Source organism: Patiria miniata, unplaced genomic scaffold (assembly GCF_015706575.1).
Source record: "Patiria miniata isolate m_02_andy unplaced genomic scaffold, ASM1570657v1 HiC_scaffold_20, whole genome shotgun sequence".
Taxonomy (NCBI): Eukaryota; Metazoa; Echinodermata; class Asteroidea; order Valvatida; family Asterinidae; genus Patiria; species Patiria miniata.
This window is the reverse complement of record NW_024037059.1, coordinates 19,952,831-19,966,544: the sequence shown is the minus strand read 5'-3', so window position 1 is coordinate 19,966,544 and position 13,714 is coordinate 19,952,831. Positions and strand designations below refer to the sequence as shown.

Below are 13,714 nucleotides of genomic sequence, written 5' to 3'. Positions count from 1 at the left end.
TTCCCTATTAGTTGGCCTGAGCCTTTGTGGATGAACTCTCAGCCCGATGTTTAAAAAAAGTCACAGAATAAAAGAAATAGATGTATGCAAAATATTGGCCATGTTTTTGTGTATGTGTCTTGGGCGTGTAGCATGTACCCGAAAAGTCATATGTGCTTGCAGCTTATCATTAAAAAAAATTATCACTCTGTGTAGAGATGTAGGTACAGTAAGGTTGCGAAATGAAACAATTTCAGATTAATTTTCAGGTATTTAAAACTGGTAATTTGCAAATCTATGAGCCCTTCCTTTTTTATTCAGACTCTGCAGAAAATAGCATGGACAAGTGAGAAAAAAAAAACACTGAATGAAAATTCAAACCCAAATGGTGTTTCCTTTTGCAGAGGCCTAGATTTTTGCACAAAAATATGTTTTTACCAGTAATTTTTAACGCGTTTTGTATAGGTCATATTATCAGTTTATTTTCAGTAGAATTTGACAGTTGTAGGATGATCGACCGAAATTCTTGATCTCGGTCGACATAAACAAAACGCGTGTTCGTCCTTATGCTTCCCAAAGCTTGAATAGCAAAGGAGCGACACGCTTCTTGCTGTACATGTAAACCATGACATATCGTGATCATGACATGAACTGAAAATCTCACATGTGAAGATATTAAAATGTGGGGCAAGCACCATCAAACTGAAAGTGGCATACGAAAATCCCACTAGCGCGAGCAAACAATCTGGAGAAATGTCACAGGTCACACAGTATAGACGCGCCACGATACTCCCTTTATGGTTACAGACCAGTAAATAAACTTCCATAGACCCCAATGGTAAATGTTTCGGAAATCCGGGAAAAATACTCACAACTCTTCAAGGTGTTCGAGATACACATCAAATTAAAACTTATTTCATCATCTTTCAATTTCTTTTCAATTTTCGGGGGGGGGGGTGTCAACTGATGACTTTTAAAAGAAATTTCCATCCGAAGATGATCACCCCTGAAAATAGTCCTGAAGCCCATCGCCATTTTGAAAAAAGATGCTTACACTCCATTGCAAAATGAGCGCTTCAAGGGCCCCAATTTCATCCAAATTGAACGGAACTACAAGCTCACAGTATTGTGCAGGGCTTCCACCCATATTTTTTACAAACCCTCAAGTTCATGGCCCACAGCATGCTCAAGTACTGAAGATTTTGAGGGCATGCAAATCGTGATTTGGCCGGCGTAGGCAATTTCGGACCGATTTACTGGTCTGCAACCTTATCATGCTGCCACCATTGCAGTCATGTTCCCTGTATCCAATAACAGTAATGAATGATAATGTTTTGTGCAAAAGGGAAGCATTCTATGTTTCCTTCTAGCCTCGCTTTGATTACGTTGATTTGAATGGGAAAAAAATGCGCAACATAATAATGGTCTATTGCAATTAGCCCATGCATTTGTCCAAAACAAAATTTCCACCCGAGGATGATGATAGAGGACGCCCTGATAGTTAACGGCGCATAACATTGAAATATAATCCCAAAAAGCATTTTAACTTTGTACCCAAATTGCCAGGTGATAGAGGGCGCCCCAATAAGTAAACAGCGACATAACTAAATCTTCAAACGGCCAAAATACCCAAATTACGAGTAAATTACAGTTAAAGCACTCCAACCTCATTGATTGAATCATGTTGCTAATGTTACATTGACGGAGCAGTTTTTTTTTCTTATTTGTTTTAAAGAGCAAGGAGGTTCGAAAATGCCTAGAAGTTGCCTGCCTTCATCTACACAACTAACAGTAGGCATCTTCCATTGCAAAGAAACTGACAATCTTATAAACCGTCTCAATGTTGAGTCCAAATGTTTTGTGCAAAAACAAAGAGACTTGAGTTTCAAATAATTTTACAACATTAAGCACTAAATCCTTTTCGATGCTTTGCATTACTTTTTGAGCAGCCCTTTAAATGAGACTCTCAAACATAATTAATCCTGAATAATTTGATAATGCAGCGCACCTGCATATAAACCATTTATTATGAATAAATTATTCAAATAAAATTTGGCGAAAAATGTAGACCTATCTATTTATGAGTCAACCATCCAAAGAAGTAAAATTGTTTTTGAAATGTTTAAACAAGTTGAAAAACAATTCCCCCACCCCTGCCATGCAATGCCATTGGCAAATCAATTTACAAATCAGTTTACAAATCAATTTTTATTGAAATGACATAGATGCATCCGATTTGAATTTCGACTATTTTGTGGGAAAAATTTGAACAATTATTAAAACCCATCAATTGAGTTTATAAATGAGTTCATATCAGCTTATCCTGCATAACTGACTGATACAAAAATAAATTCAACCGTTTTTGTGCGTAAAATTGTTAGCAATTTATCAAAACCAATCAATTTCCAGAAAAGAAATTCCTACCTTTCAGTGACTCACCCTGGCTAGCCAAGTTTTTGTAAAACTAAATCTTATTAATATTTATGTATGACAAACCAGGTAATTTGTGCATAAAACCAAGACATAAGTAAACCATTCAAAGTGTCCATTTGTTTCACCCTATATCCAGGCTTCAGTGATCTTTTTTTTCTTCACATTGTTGCACTGATAACTTGATGACTTTTTTATAAACTCAATTTTTAGGCTTATAAAAGAATTGAGACTTTTGAGAGAAATCTATACAGTAAAGCTTGAACTATCACCCTGGTCTAAATTATTGAAAGGTTTTCGACTCCTTTCTTACCTCCCGGCCCAGTAAGAGTTTTGCAAGTCATTCTACATCCAAGCAAATCACTTCAGATACAAACAATAGGCCTACACAGGCAAACGGTACTCAGTCATGCACTTCAAAACCTAGGCTAGCCCTAGTCTATGGCCCCGCAGTAGCAGACTTCTCTGTGCTATGCACAGTCTACTCCAGTGCGGGCAATAGACTAGGGCCATTCGAAACCCAACGCCAACGTGGCCCTTTACTCAAAATGTTTCACTCAATATTTAGTACTCACGACGTACCTTGACTCCACTCTCAAAACCTTGCCTCAGCTTTTACCATGTTCAGACCTCATGCAAAGCATGCAGTGTCAGCAGTCGGCACATGTAAAGAAAATTCCATCACTGTCATTGTCGCACATGTTGTTGTGTTTACGTTAGCATGGTCAGGCGTCAGTGTACTCCCGTCGGAATGTGCCCGGGTCGATACACCACCACAACTTCGAAATTCATTCGCGACCGACAGAGCAAGTTGACTCCGAACATACCGGTACGTATTGATTCATAAGTAGACAAAATAAATGTCAAGTGACCGTTGAGATACCTTTTCACCTCGGTTATGTTAGCACACACGGGTCACTGTTGCAGCTTGGCAGACGAACAGGTGACTGACAAAAATATGACATTTTCTCTATATCAAAATGCGCGCGTATGTTTTGGCTGTTTAATCAATTGACACTAATGTTTTGCGCCGATGGACATATTGGTCATTATATTGAATAAACTATCAATAGAATCAAACAATCATGCGTTTTTCTTTGAAAATTAATAAATTACTTTATCTTCAGTGTTTGATATCTTAATTTTGTGTTTTCTTATTAACGGGAAATATGAATACATATTTTTTTGGCGGGAGTAACAAAAGCATGTTAAAGCAGTAAAGACAAGATTTTCGAAACATCGGCTTCGTCTATGGTTCGGATTTAGGAGATAATTGGGGACTAAAACAAAAATGAGTCCTTGTCCTAATTCCAAAATATGGAATTGCATGATAGCAGCCGAAACGTTAGAGTATTATTTGTTTTAATTTAGACTTTCAGGGCAATTAAGTGATTCTGATGCCGTAATTAAGCCTCCGCTGAAAACGGAGCCGATGTTTTGAAAATCCCTACCTGACCGTGAATTCTGTATGTCGCCCTCTATGGCTCATTGAAGAAGGCTTATTTTTACCAAGCTGGGGCATGGCAGAGGAGGTGGCTCAGGGATAGATGTGTGATTCTATAAACAATCTTCAGTTTGTCACTCGGTGCAGGAATACTGGTTTAAAGATTAATTTCTGAAAAGGTTACCATGTGGGGAAAAAGGATGTGACTTAACAAGCAAAAAAAGGATGGGACTTAATAAGGATCATATATAGAAATTGAACCTGCAAGTTTTGTGAATCTCCAATCCCAATAAAACAAGTAAAATGTTTTATTCAGTACATGTATTTGAAAATTTCTCCAAAAAAAAATACAAATTTTACTGGACACAAACAAAAAAACTCTAATGACAAACATAAAAATTCAACACAATTTATGATTTCATGTTCTGAAGAAATCTTTCCTCAAAAGATTTAAAAGATCTTTATTGTTAGTAAAATCAAACGAAAGTGTCGCATATATACCAGTGAACACATTAAATCCATCATATATATCAGAACAATTTAGAAATACAAATATAAAATCTTGCGAACATCTTAGCAACCCATTACCCAACAGGAGTAAATTTTGAACAATGATAATAACAAAACCAATACAATTGTACACATCTGACATACACAACTTTGAAATAATGAATTCACATCTCTACACGAGAATTATTGACCTCTTAAAAGCAGAGTTATAAAAACCTGGTACAAAATCCACAATTTCTCTACATTCAGCATGGCAAGCATTTCATCCATCTTGCTATCCACACAAACCTTGATGCATGATTTTCAGCTTTGAAGGTGAAACCTACCGGAGGCCCAACCCCTACTTTCTGGCAACACTCCAGCTTCAAAACAAGGGGTGTCGTGTACTTGGATCGGTAATCAACTACTTCCTCGACACAACAGTCAGCAGTCCTTCTTAAAAGCCCCTGATTTCCAAGGTGATACATCTGCTTGGCCTAAGTCCAGACATCAACTGGTACACACCGCCCAACTTTGCCTTCTGAACAAGGACACTGAACCAGAATAAAAAACAGTCATAGCTGCAATCACACCAAGGCAGCTTTAATTGAATGTAGATAATAAAATGAGTGAAAGAGTGGAATCAGCATCTGGAACACCACATTTGGACACCAAATACCCAGACTGAAAATGTTGGGAATCCTGTTCCATTTTAGCTGGGCCTGATGGGCCACCTATTGTCCTCTAACTGACTGAGTCACCGACAGACTGAGTCACCGACTGACTGACAAACTGACTAAGTCATTGACTGACTGACTCCCCACAGACTGACTGCCTGCCTCCCCGACTGGGAGGCTCACTGAGTCACTCCCCGAGTCACTGATTAACTGACAGACAGACTAACTGAAACACTGAGTGAATGCTTCACTGACTGACTGACAGACTGAGTCACCAACCAACTGACAGACAGACTGACTAAGTCATCGACTAACTGACTACTGACGAACTGACTGAGTGTCTCACTCCCCGACTCACTCCCCGACTCACTCCCCGACAGGCTCACTCCCCCACTGACTGACTGACTTCCCGAGTCAATGACTGACAGACTCACTGAGTCACTAACCGAGTGTCTCAGTATAAACAATCTCCAAACCTGAGACTCTGGATACAGCTTGACAAGCCTAGCCTTGTCTTGTTTTAGTTGGCAATACCTACCAAATGTGCACGCTATGGAAAACTATTTTCTTCTATGTTTGTTTTAATTCAAACAATTACGGTTTCGCAGGTACCCTATCATTGTGGTAACAGTTACCTGATCCTGAAAGCATCCGCAAAAGCACATCCAATACCCGTGGTGTAAAAGTTTTGTAATGGAGGGTAAAACCCAGTTATTAATAAAGTGCGTGGACCCTGTCAGCGATGGGAGGCTGGCCCATAGCCACGGACCTGCTGCAGGCCCCAGCTCTTCTGCTGGTGTTTGTGCTGCTGGTGTTTGTGCTGCTGGTGTTTCTTCTGCTGCTGCTTCTGCAGGAATTCCAAGACGATTGGGGACTGCATCAGAGCCTGGAGGGGAGAATGCAGCCAAAAACGCGAGAGAACTATGAACAATGTTTTAGGAGATGCTGCTAACGATAATCCAGTCATACGATGGTTTACTTGTAATTTTGTAAGGGTATCTGAACTTGATCAGTGCTTCATTTCTTTTTCCTCAGAGCCAAGGTTGGAAAGGAGTTGAAATGAATTAAGGAAGGCAAAAGTTCTACAGAGGAAGAACCCAGGCAATCAAAAAGGAACTGAAGGCAAGAGAAAACCCACCTTGTTAAGCAAGCGACGATGATTTTTGAGGAATCAGAAAAGTCCCTTATCCCAGAAAATATGCCTGGAAAGTGCATATTACCACACTGTTGCCAGAATATTGTGTATGATGGCCGGGCTGGAACTCAGATAATTTACTCCCATGTACTGATACAGACGTGAACAATTTTGCCAGTCAAAACCACTCACCATCTTTTTCTCATTCAGGACCTGTTCCAGCATGGATCCTTGTTCCCCTTGTCTGTGCCTGTTTGCTGCCCCTCCAAGCCTGTCCCCTGGTGGCTCATGGCCCGTGGTTTTCACCTCCATGCTAAAAGGATCCTGTACAAGGAAAGATTAATTTGGAGAAAAAGTAAAATACATGTTTAGCTTTGTGCGTGTGTGTTTGGGGGAGATACTTGTACAAACAAGTATTTAACTGTAGATAGTTAGTTTCAGAGGGTTGCTTGTTTAATGCAACCACTCGGGTATAAAATTTTAACCTCTTACATAAGATTTTGGTGAACTTTTGAAGACCCAAGGGTGGGAATTTTTTACCCTCTTTTCGGTGCAAATTAAAGATATGAAATCTAGTAAGAAAAACCTTAGTTAGTGATGTGGCTAATACCTCCATGCTGTGTCCTTAAGCAATGTACTTTACCTCAGTTTCTGCCTCTCTTTACTACAAACAGTGGCAAGGCCACTCCTATCCAATATCAATCATCCTGTATCTGTTAGACCCCAACTATTAAGTAACTGTGCTAACGATATAGTTTCACTAAGTTGTGATCGTGCCAACTTTTGATGGGATATTCTTTAGTTGAGGATTATCATGTCTAACCATCCCAATATGACACAACTTGACCTGACCTGACCTGACCTGACCTGACCCCATCCAACCAGTTCCCCCACCTGGTTTGCCATGGCTTTGCGCCGCTTGTACGTCTCCTTGTAGGTCTTGTTCCGGTGGTACTTGCACTTCCAGGGCAGCAGCTGATACCGGCGCGACTTGTAGGCCGACTTCTCGCAGCCCTTGACCGTGCAGGTCATCTCCACCTTGTCCTCCTTGGAACACGTAGATGACGTCGATGACGAGGATGAAAGAGATGACGACGATTCGGCCCGCTGATGGGAGCTGGAATCATGTTTGATCAGCATGGGGGATGTAGCTTTTTCCGCTGATGACTGGTTGTCTAACTCAGTCTGGCTGTCTGCAGCGGAACCATCTTGGCTTGAGCATTGTGAAGAAGACATATCTGCAAAAAGGAAAAAAGTTATTGCCGCTCTGGTTATCTTCATTGAAGTCATCAAAACAGTAGTGGGAAGCCTCTTATTATGATTTTTGACACGGATCACTCTAAATTTGCCTTTGAAAAAGGTCACGTCATTATTACCAGGACTTCTGAGTTGTTGATTCATGCATTTCAGGTCAAACAAGTCTTAAAACAGCTTAAACTTTATTAAAAAAAATTAAAATGGGCGATTCTACAGAAATTGGACATTAAGTTTTGGGGGAAAGTTTTTTATGTGATGTATTAATTACATTACAAATGATTCTTGCTCACTAATGAAAAAAAAAGTACACACTACATATCATAAAAAGAACAACGAATGCTTACACTCCAGTAAAGAAAATGGCATTAATTGGCTTGGTTATGCTCAAATAAGTACAAAGTATAACATTATCCATTTCATTTAAAATGTTAAGCCCCAAGATTAAGTGTCCGGATATTGGGCCAGTAATAAGGGCCCAATTGGCAATTGTCAACGTCTTTCAATGTGTACATTACAACAACAAAAAACACACGTTTACAACAGATAGACTGCTTACTTTCTTGGTAATCAAGGAAATTCTCTGATAATCAGGACAAAAATATAAGGCAAATCCGCATTACAAAGATCATGGAGGTAGAATTCTACGCACACTCAGTCGTCGTTGTTTTTGTTTACATTTTGCAACACCGATTGCAAGGAAATTGCAACATCGTAGCAGACGTCTGGGTGCATGTCCAAAATACTGTCTGGGTCCCTGTACGTTGTCAAGCCAAAGTTTTATGACTACTGCGCCGGAGGCCTAGTACAGACTAAAGCTACCAGACTACAATTTCACTTCGATCGAAATGCGTTGACGGGAGAGAGTCATCACTCGCACTTCATCTCATAAAACAACTGAGAAATCTACTAAGAATGTGTAGTTTTTGCATACTAAATGAATGATAGATGTCGGTTTACACACTGAAGGTATTTTTTAGATGCTGGTTGTCCTTTTAACTTAATGATCGTCAGAAAGCTTGCTGGAGGTTTGGACGTCGAGCGTCGTCGTATCGTTGAAATTGTACCGCGCGGAAACTGATGTGTACGGCATTGCCAGTCATGCCAGTGTTGTGTACATGTACATCGCCTTCATAACTTTGTTAGTGTTGGGTCAAGTCAAGCAAGTTGTCACAATAGTGGAGATCTGCGAAACATGTAAGTTACCTTCATTATGTCCCGTAAAACAAAACAAATAATTGCTCCAATCCATTCCTTTTTTTTTTCTTTGCAAGTATTTTTGAAGTTGTAAAAATTATGAATTTCAAATATGTTTTATTTTTTTTGCGGGCCTGAATTTGTGTTGTCTTTTTACATTTTGCAGTGGCCAGATTACTGAAAGTCAGCAGTAATTTTGCATTCTTTTCTTTCTATGAAAAAAAATACAATATGACGTGCTTGACTGCCTTAGATTTTTTTCTTGTTTTTATTTTTTTTTTAAAGCATTTAAGAACACGAAGAACTTATATTCAAGTACTTCTAGAATTAGAATGCTCGAGCCTTCTAATTAGTAGAAGTAATATTCAAGTATAATTTTTTTTTTAATTAAGTGTTATCATAAATGTTGGCTTTAATGTCTAAAAATTATATTTTGTTGGGCTTTTATTTTTTCACTTTTTGTGACATTTTAAATATTTATAATTTGATAATTAATTATTGCACCAGGGGTGTTTGACATATTATCAGCATTGATTCCCAAAAAAATTTGACTTGATTTTCGTTCCCCAAACTACATGAAATCCTTTATTTTATTTTTTTAAATATGCAAGTATTTTCGACTTAGAGAAAATAAATAGATTTAACCACATGTAGTAGTAGTTATATCCCAATTTTTTGGATTGAACGAAACTCTATCCATGCAGAAATCTGACTGGCTTTACAAGCAATAGAACACCTGATTTAAGTTTCAGTGATGAGTAAACGTTGCTCAATTTCCTGGCATTGTCGGATCGGTGTGCTGCACAGGAAGTTGATGACACTAAGTATGTGTTGCAAGGTACATAGTTTAAACCTACATACATGTGTGCATGAAACAGCATGCCAATGTTGTGCCCATTCTTGAAAATCACGCATTCTCGAGAATGGGCATGCACATTCTTGAGAATGTGCAACTGGATCCTTGCTCAATCTTGGCAAAAAATAACTCTTCCAGATTGAGCGCACATTCTCGAGAATGCGCGACAAGATAACGGTCTTGTCGATGCCGAGCACCGGCTGCGCTTGGCAAGTCTAGCTGAATCCTCGTTCACTGATTCTCAATAATTATACTGTTGCAACGCAAGGCGCTGAAAAGTAGAGTGGATATGATAAGTAAAGGCGTATTAATATGGGGGGGGGACCGGGAAAATATAAGAGACATAATAATACTAGTGCAAAGAATTCTGATTTTTGGAATAATAAAAGCGGGGGGGGGGGGGGGGGGGGGACGTAAAAATGAAGAATGTGAAGAATGAGAATGAATACTGCGACATCCCATGGTGCTAATGCTATTTCCCATTTAAATTGCCGCCAATTTATTGTTCACATCCCACCATAACGTCGCAGAGCTGGATTCTATCTAGTCAAAAGAGCAATTTTGGCAGCTTCTGGACATCGTTTTTTTTCGTGGCACGCATATGATACATGCAGGGACTTGTAACTTGTCTAGCCTAAACAAAGCACTTCCCAGACTAGTTCCCAGTCCTCCGTTATTACAAAACTTCCCATAGTGGGCAGAAAAAAGCAATAATAACAGGTTTAATTTGATTCAAATTATCGTAGTTATACGAGTACAGAAGCATAGCACATTTTCTTTCCTCTTTATATGAATTGTTTCCCTTTTAACCGCTATACAATTCATTTAACATAATTATGTCGTGCAATGTTTGTTAAGATTGGGCAAAATTCATAAATTGTGCACGTGATATTCCCACCCAATCTTAAGAATGAGCGCTCATTCTTAAGAACGCGTGCTCGTTCTTAAGAATGGGCGCTCATTCTTAAGAATGCGCGCCCATTCTCGAGAATGTGCATGCCCATTCTCGAGAATGCGTGATTTTCAAGAATGGCACAACACCAACATGAATTCCAAAACAATACGCACCCGCCAGTGTCTTTGAGCCCCTTCACTTAGGATTCAATGTAATAATTACATTGTAATTCAAGAGAAAAATGTTGAGTGGCTACATATATTTTCAGACAATGCAACTACAGGGTGAGTAAAAAAAACAAGAAACCCAAATGTTGGGACCATTTTTGTATTGAAGTTCTGCATGTAGCACTTTCAAAATCTAGGATATGAAAGCCCAATTCATAAGCTTTCGTTTAGTACAAGAATCATTCAAATCACTTATGTACTTTTCAAGTTACGGAGTTTTAAACACAGCCGCCGTTTTAAGGTTCTGTCCACGGATCACAAAACAGATCAGTGTTCTCTCAGCAACACGAAAACAAATCACATAAGGATGTGTGTGAATTGTTTTCGTTTCGGTGAAAGAACACACACCTTTTGTGTGATCCGTGAACAGAACTTTAAAACGGTGTTTGCGTTTAAAACTCCGTAACTTGAAAAGGACATGAGTAATTTGAATGATTCTTGTACTAAAAGCAAGCCTATGAATTGGGCTTTCATATCCTAGATTTTGAAAGTGCTACATGTACATGCAGATCTTCACTAAAACAATTGTCCCAACATTTGGGTTTTGTTTCTTTGTACATGTACTCATTCTGTACATATGTACATGGCTAGTGATGAATGCAAGCAATGCCGATTTTATGTCAGAGACACAAGTTCACCAGAAATTTGCTAAAACAATGTACGCATTGTGTACTGCAAGCAAAATTGAGCACTTTCATCCCATCATGATGTCAACTATTTTAGCTTTAGCTTTTATTAAGAGGATGAATATGTAATTGGCCGGTAAAAAAAATGGCTAGGGGCCTGGACGCAGATAATGGCCCGAGTCGAAGGCAAGGGAAGGGCCATTATCTGCTAGTTTTAAAGGTACAATGTACTTGTTTAATATGTTTAATACTGGCCAAGCACATATTTATTCCCATTCATACCTTACGGTCAAAAAGTCAAAACAACTCAAAAATTCACAATATTTTCCAACGATCTTGCTCGACAATTTTATCTCATGTTTTGTGAAGTACCCTCTGGCGATGTCTATGGTATGTGTCTTGAGCGAGTAATGCTGAAAATCTCCTTTTATGGGGATTGGTGCGGGCACAGCGCGTCGTGTGAGATGTGGCGCAGAATGCAGCAGTGCAAGAATAAAGTGTTTAATACCAGCTGGTGTTTTATCAGTGGTTCAAAACACCCACGTGACAGGCTTTCGACCGATAGGAATGGGTAAACTCTCTTACAGTCTTAGGTATTTATGAATATGAAGTTAAAGTACGATATACATTCATTGTGTAGTGAAGAAGGAACATTGATGTCACCCACATGTAAAGTGCTTTTTTCCTAATTTATTGGATTATATTGGTGCCATGGAAACACAGCATTCATCACCTTGCCAAATTAGCTCAGTGTTCATGCACGTGTACGCGTATACGTTGTTGATTTACACAATTGATTAATGGATGGACTGTGACTTTCTAGGACCTGAGCGATTGCCTGTGGTTCCTTAGACGTCATCAGATGTCATGTTGACGATACAAAAAAGTATAGGGTTGCAAGGCTTCGTTTCTTTTGTGAAAGTTACAATCTAGACAGCCCTTGGGGCTTACGAATAATGCATTGTTGAACCTCTAAAATTGCTGAACTGCGTAGTTGAATTTCTCAAACAAAATAAATTGAATCAATGAAAAAAAATTGTGGTATAATTTTAAAGAATTTACACAAATAATTGTAATCAAATTACTGTTACATGATGGAAATCAAAGCCGGTTCCAAAAATACTCAGAAGAGATTTACACCAGCAGATTTCTCGTTTATTTAACCTGAAATGATAAATTTCAGTAAGTGTTTTTAATAATTTACGGAATTTATAAGTGATTTACAAAAGTCATTTCATAATGTTTACACTAGTCACTAGTATTATGTATGTAGGTACCGGTACCTGTTCATTTGAAATGAAATCTACTTATAAATGATTTCCATATGTTCAGTGATGTTACAGTCAGCACTGTCTGCTATAACAGATCATGCATTAAAGGGAAGATACAACATCAAAAACCAAAACTACCAAATTATTTTGAAATACCTTACCGGACTGTTAGGGAATGACAGTCTAAAGCATCCTGTAAAATCATGGCACCTGGTGTGCTGTCATTTTCAAGAAAAGTGGTATTTTTGTATCGATTTCCAACGCTGCAGCGTTGGAAAAAACTGGCTTTTAAAAAGTCAGCATTTTGTTTGCAATCGATTACACACCTATGAACAGGAACAAGCCAGCTAGACTGGTTTCCTGAGCTTACAATTCCCTGACATCTGTAAATTGCTCTGTTTCATCTTAAGTGGGGTCAGGGAACCAGACAACATGAACATGATTGTTTTTCTTAGTTTTTCCAGCATCTACGACCACAAAACTTCAAACAAGTCAGTGTAACAATATTTGCTATAAAATACTAACCCCCAAAATCCATCCATTTCTGAAAATTACAGCGAACGCAAATGTTGTGTTTACTTTATGGCAAGGGATCACTTATGCACGTGTCACAGGGGAATTGCATTGCCTAAAACACTGACCTCTAATTTAGCTGCCCTGGAGTAACTAATTTGAAAGTCAAAATAAATGTCAAGTTGATGCAATTCATTCATTCGGTCATGTACACTGTATACAATGCGAGTTGCTCGCATGATACATTGCATTAAAACCCTCCTATGCAAACATACATTCTGGGCCATGTTGTCCTTTCAATTCAGTCAAAATCAATCAAGTGACTGTTTTCAACAGTTGAGAGCTCCCTGCCTTCATAGAGCAGGCTTGACTGGCTGTGATTGTTACGAAACCTGATATAATTAAGCTCCGACTGTAGGAGATTGATAAGTCAGCTGTGCCTATTGGTTACCTGCTTTTGTCTCTTGATGGACACAGTTTCTGCAAGAAATATGATCTGACTGTTGGTGACTAGCCTGTGTAAAAGGCATGGCAGGGGAACAGGATTGAATTTTGGACGGTCTTTGACTGATCAAATAATAGGAGGGTTTTTAAAAGCTACTAGTAACAAAAACTGAAGACGTTGTGAGACTCAAAGAGTTTTCAATTTTGGACAAATGAACACACAACTGCATGCTGTCTGCCAAAATTACCGTTGTCAGACTGTGAACATTTTGACAAA

The 13,714-nt window shown here is 38.8% G+C and overlaps 2 protein-coding genes across 2 annotated transcripts in view; one reads left to right on the top strand and one right to left on the bottom strand.

Moving 5' to 3' along the window:
* Positions 1-4,269: 4,269 nt before the first annotated feature.
* Positions 4,270-8,129, bottom strand: LOC119728116 (regulatory factor X-associated protein-like). Its single transcript, XM_038200191.1, has 4 exons — positions 7,968-8,129; positions 7,049-7,392; positions 6,347-6,478; positions 4,270-5,905 (listed from the first exon to the last, which is right to left on the bottom strand). Exons 2-4 carry the CDS (start codon positions 7,388-7,390, stop codon positions 5,756-5,758), a joined length of 624 nt encoding a protein of 207 aa, XP_038056119.1. The 5' UTR covers positions 7,391-7,392; positions 7,968-8,129; the 3' UTR covers positions 4,270-5,755.
* A 407-nt stretch (positions 8,130-8,536) lies between these two features.
* The window catches only part of LOC119728114 (kinase D-interacting substrate of 220 kDa B-like), a 129,649-nt gene continuing 124,471 nt past the window's right edge, over positions 8,537-13,714 (top strand). Inside the window, exon 1 of the mRNA XM_038200188.1 lies at positions 8,537-8,605. The gene's annotated coding sequence lies outside the window, so the exon portion shown is untranslated. The remainder of the gene's footprint in view (positions 8,606-13,714) is intronic.

What these genes read in the sequence shown, in the direction of transcription:
- LOC119728116 (XM_038200191.1), bottom strand. Translation starts at nt 7,390, where the DNA reads ATGTCTTCTTCACAATGCTCAAGCCAAGATGGTTCCGCTGCAGACAGC. An exon ending in GCAAAGCCATGGCAAACCAG is followed by an intron (nt 6,479 to 7,048) that starts GTGGGGGAACTG and finishes TTCCTTGTACAG; the next exon opens with GATCCTTTTAGCATGGAGGT. An exon ending in TCCTGAATGAGAAAAAGATG is followed by an intron (nt 5,906 to 6,346) that starts GTGAGTGGTTTT and finishes TCTCCCCTCCAG; the next exon opens with GCTCTGATGCAGTCCCCAAT.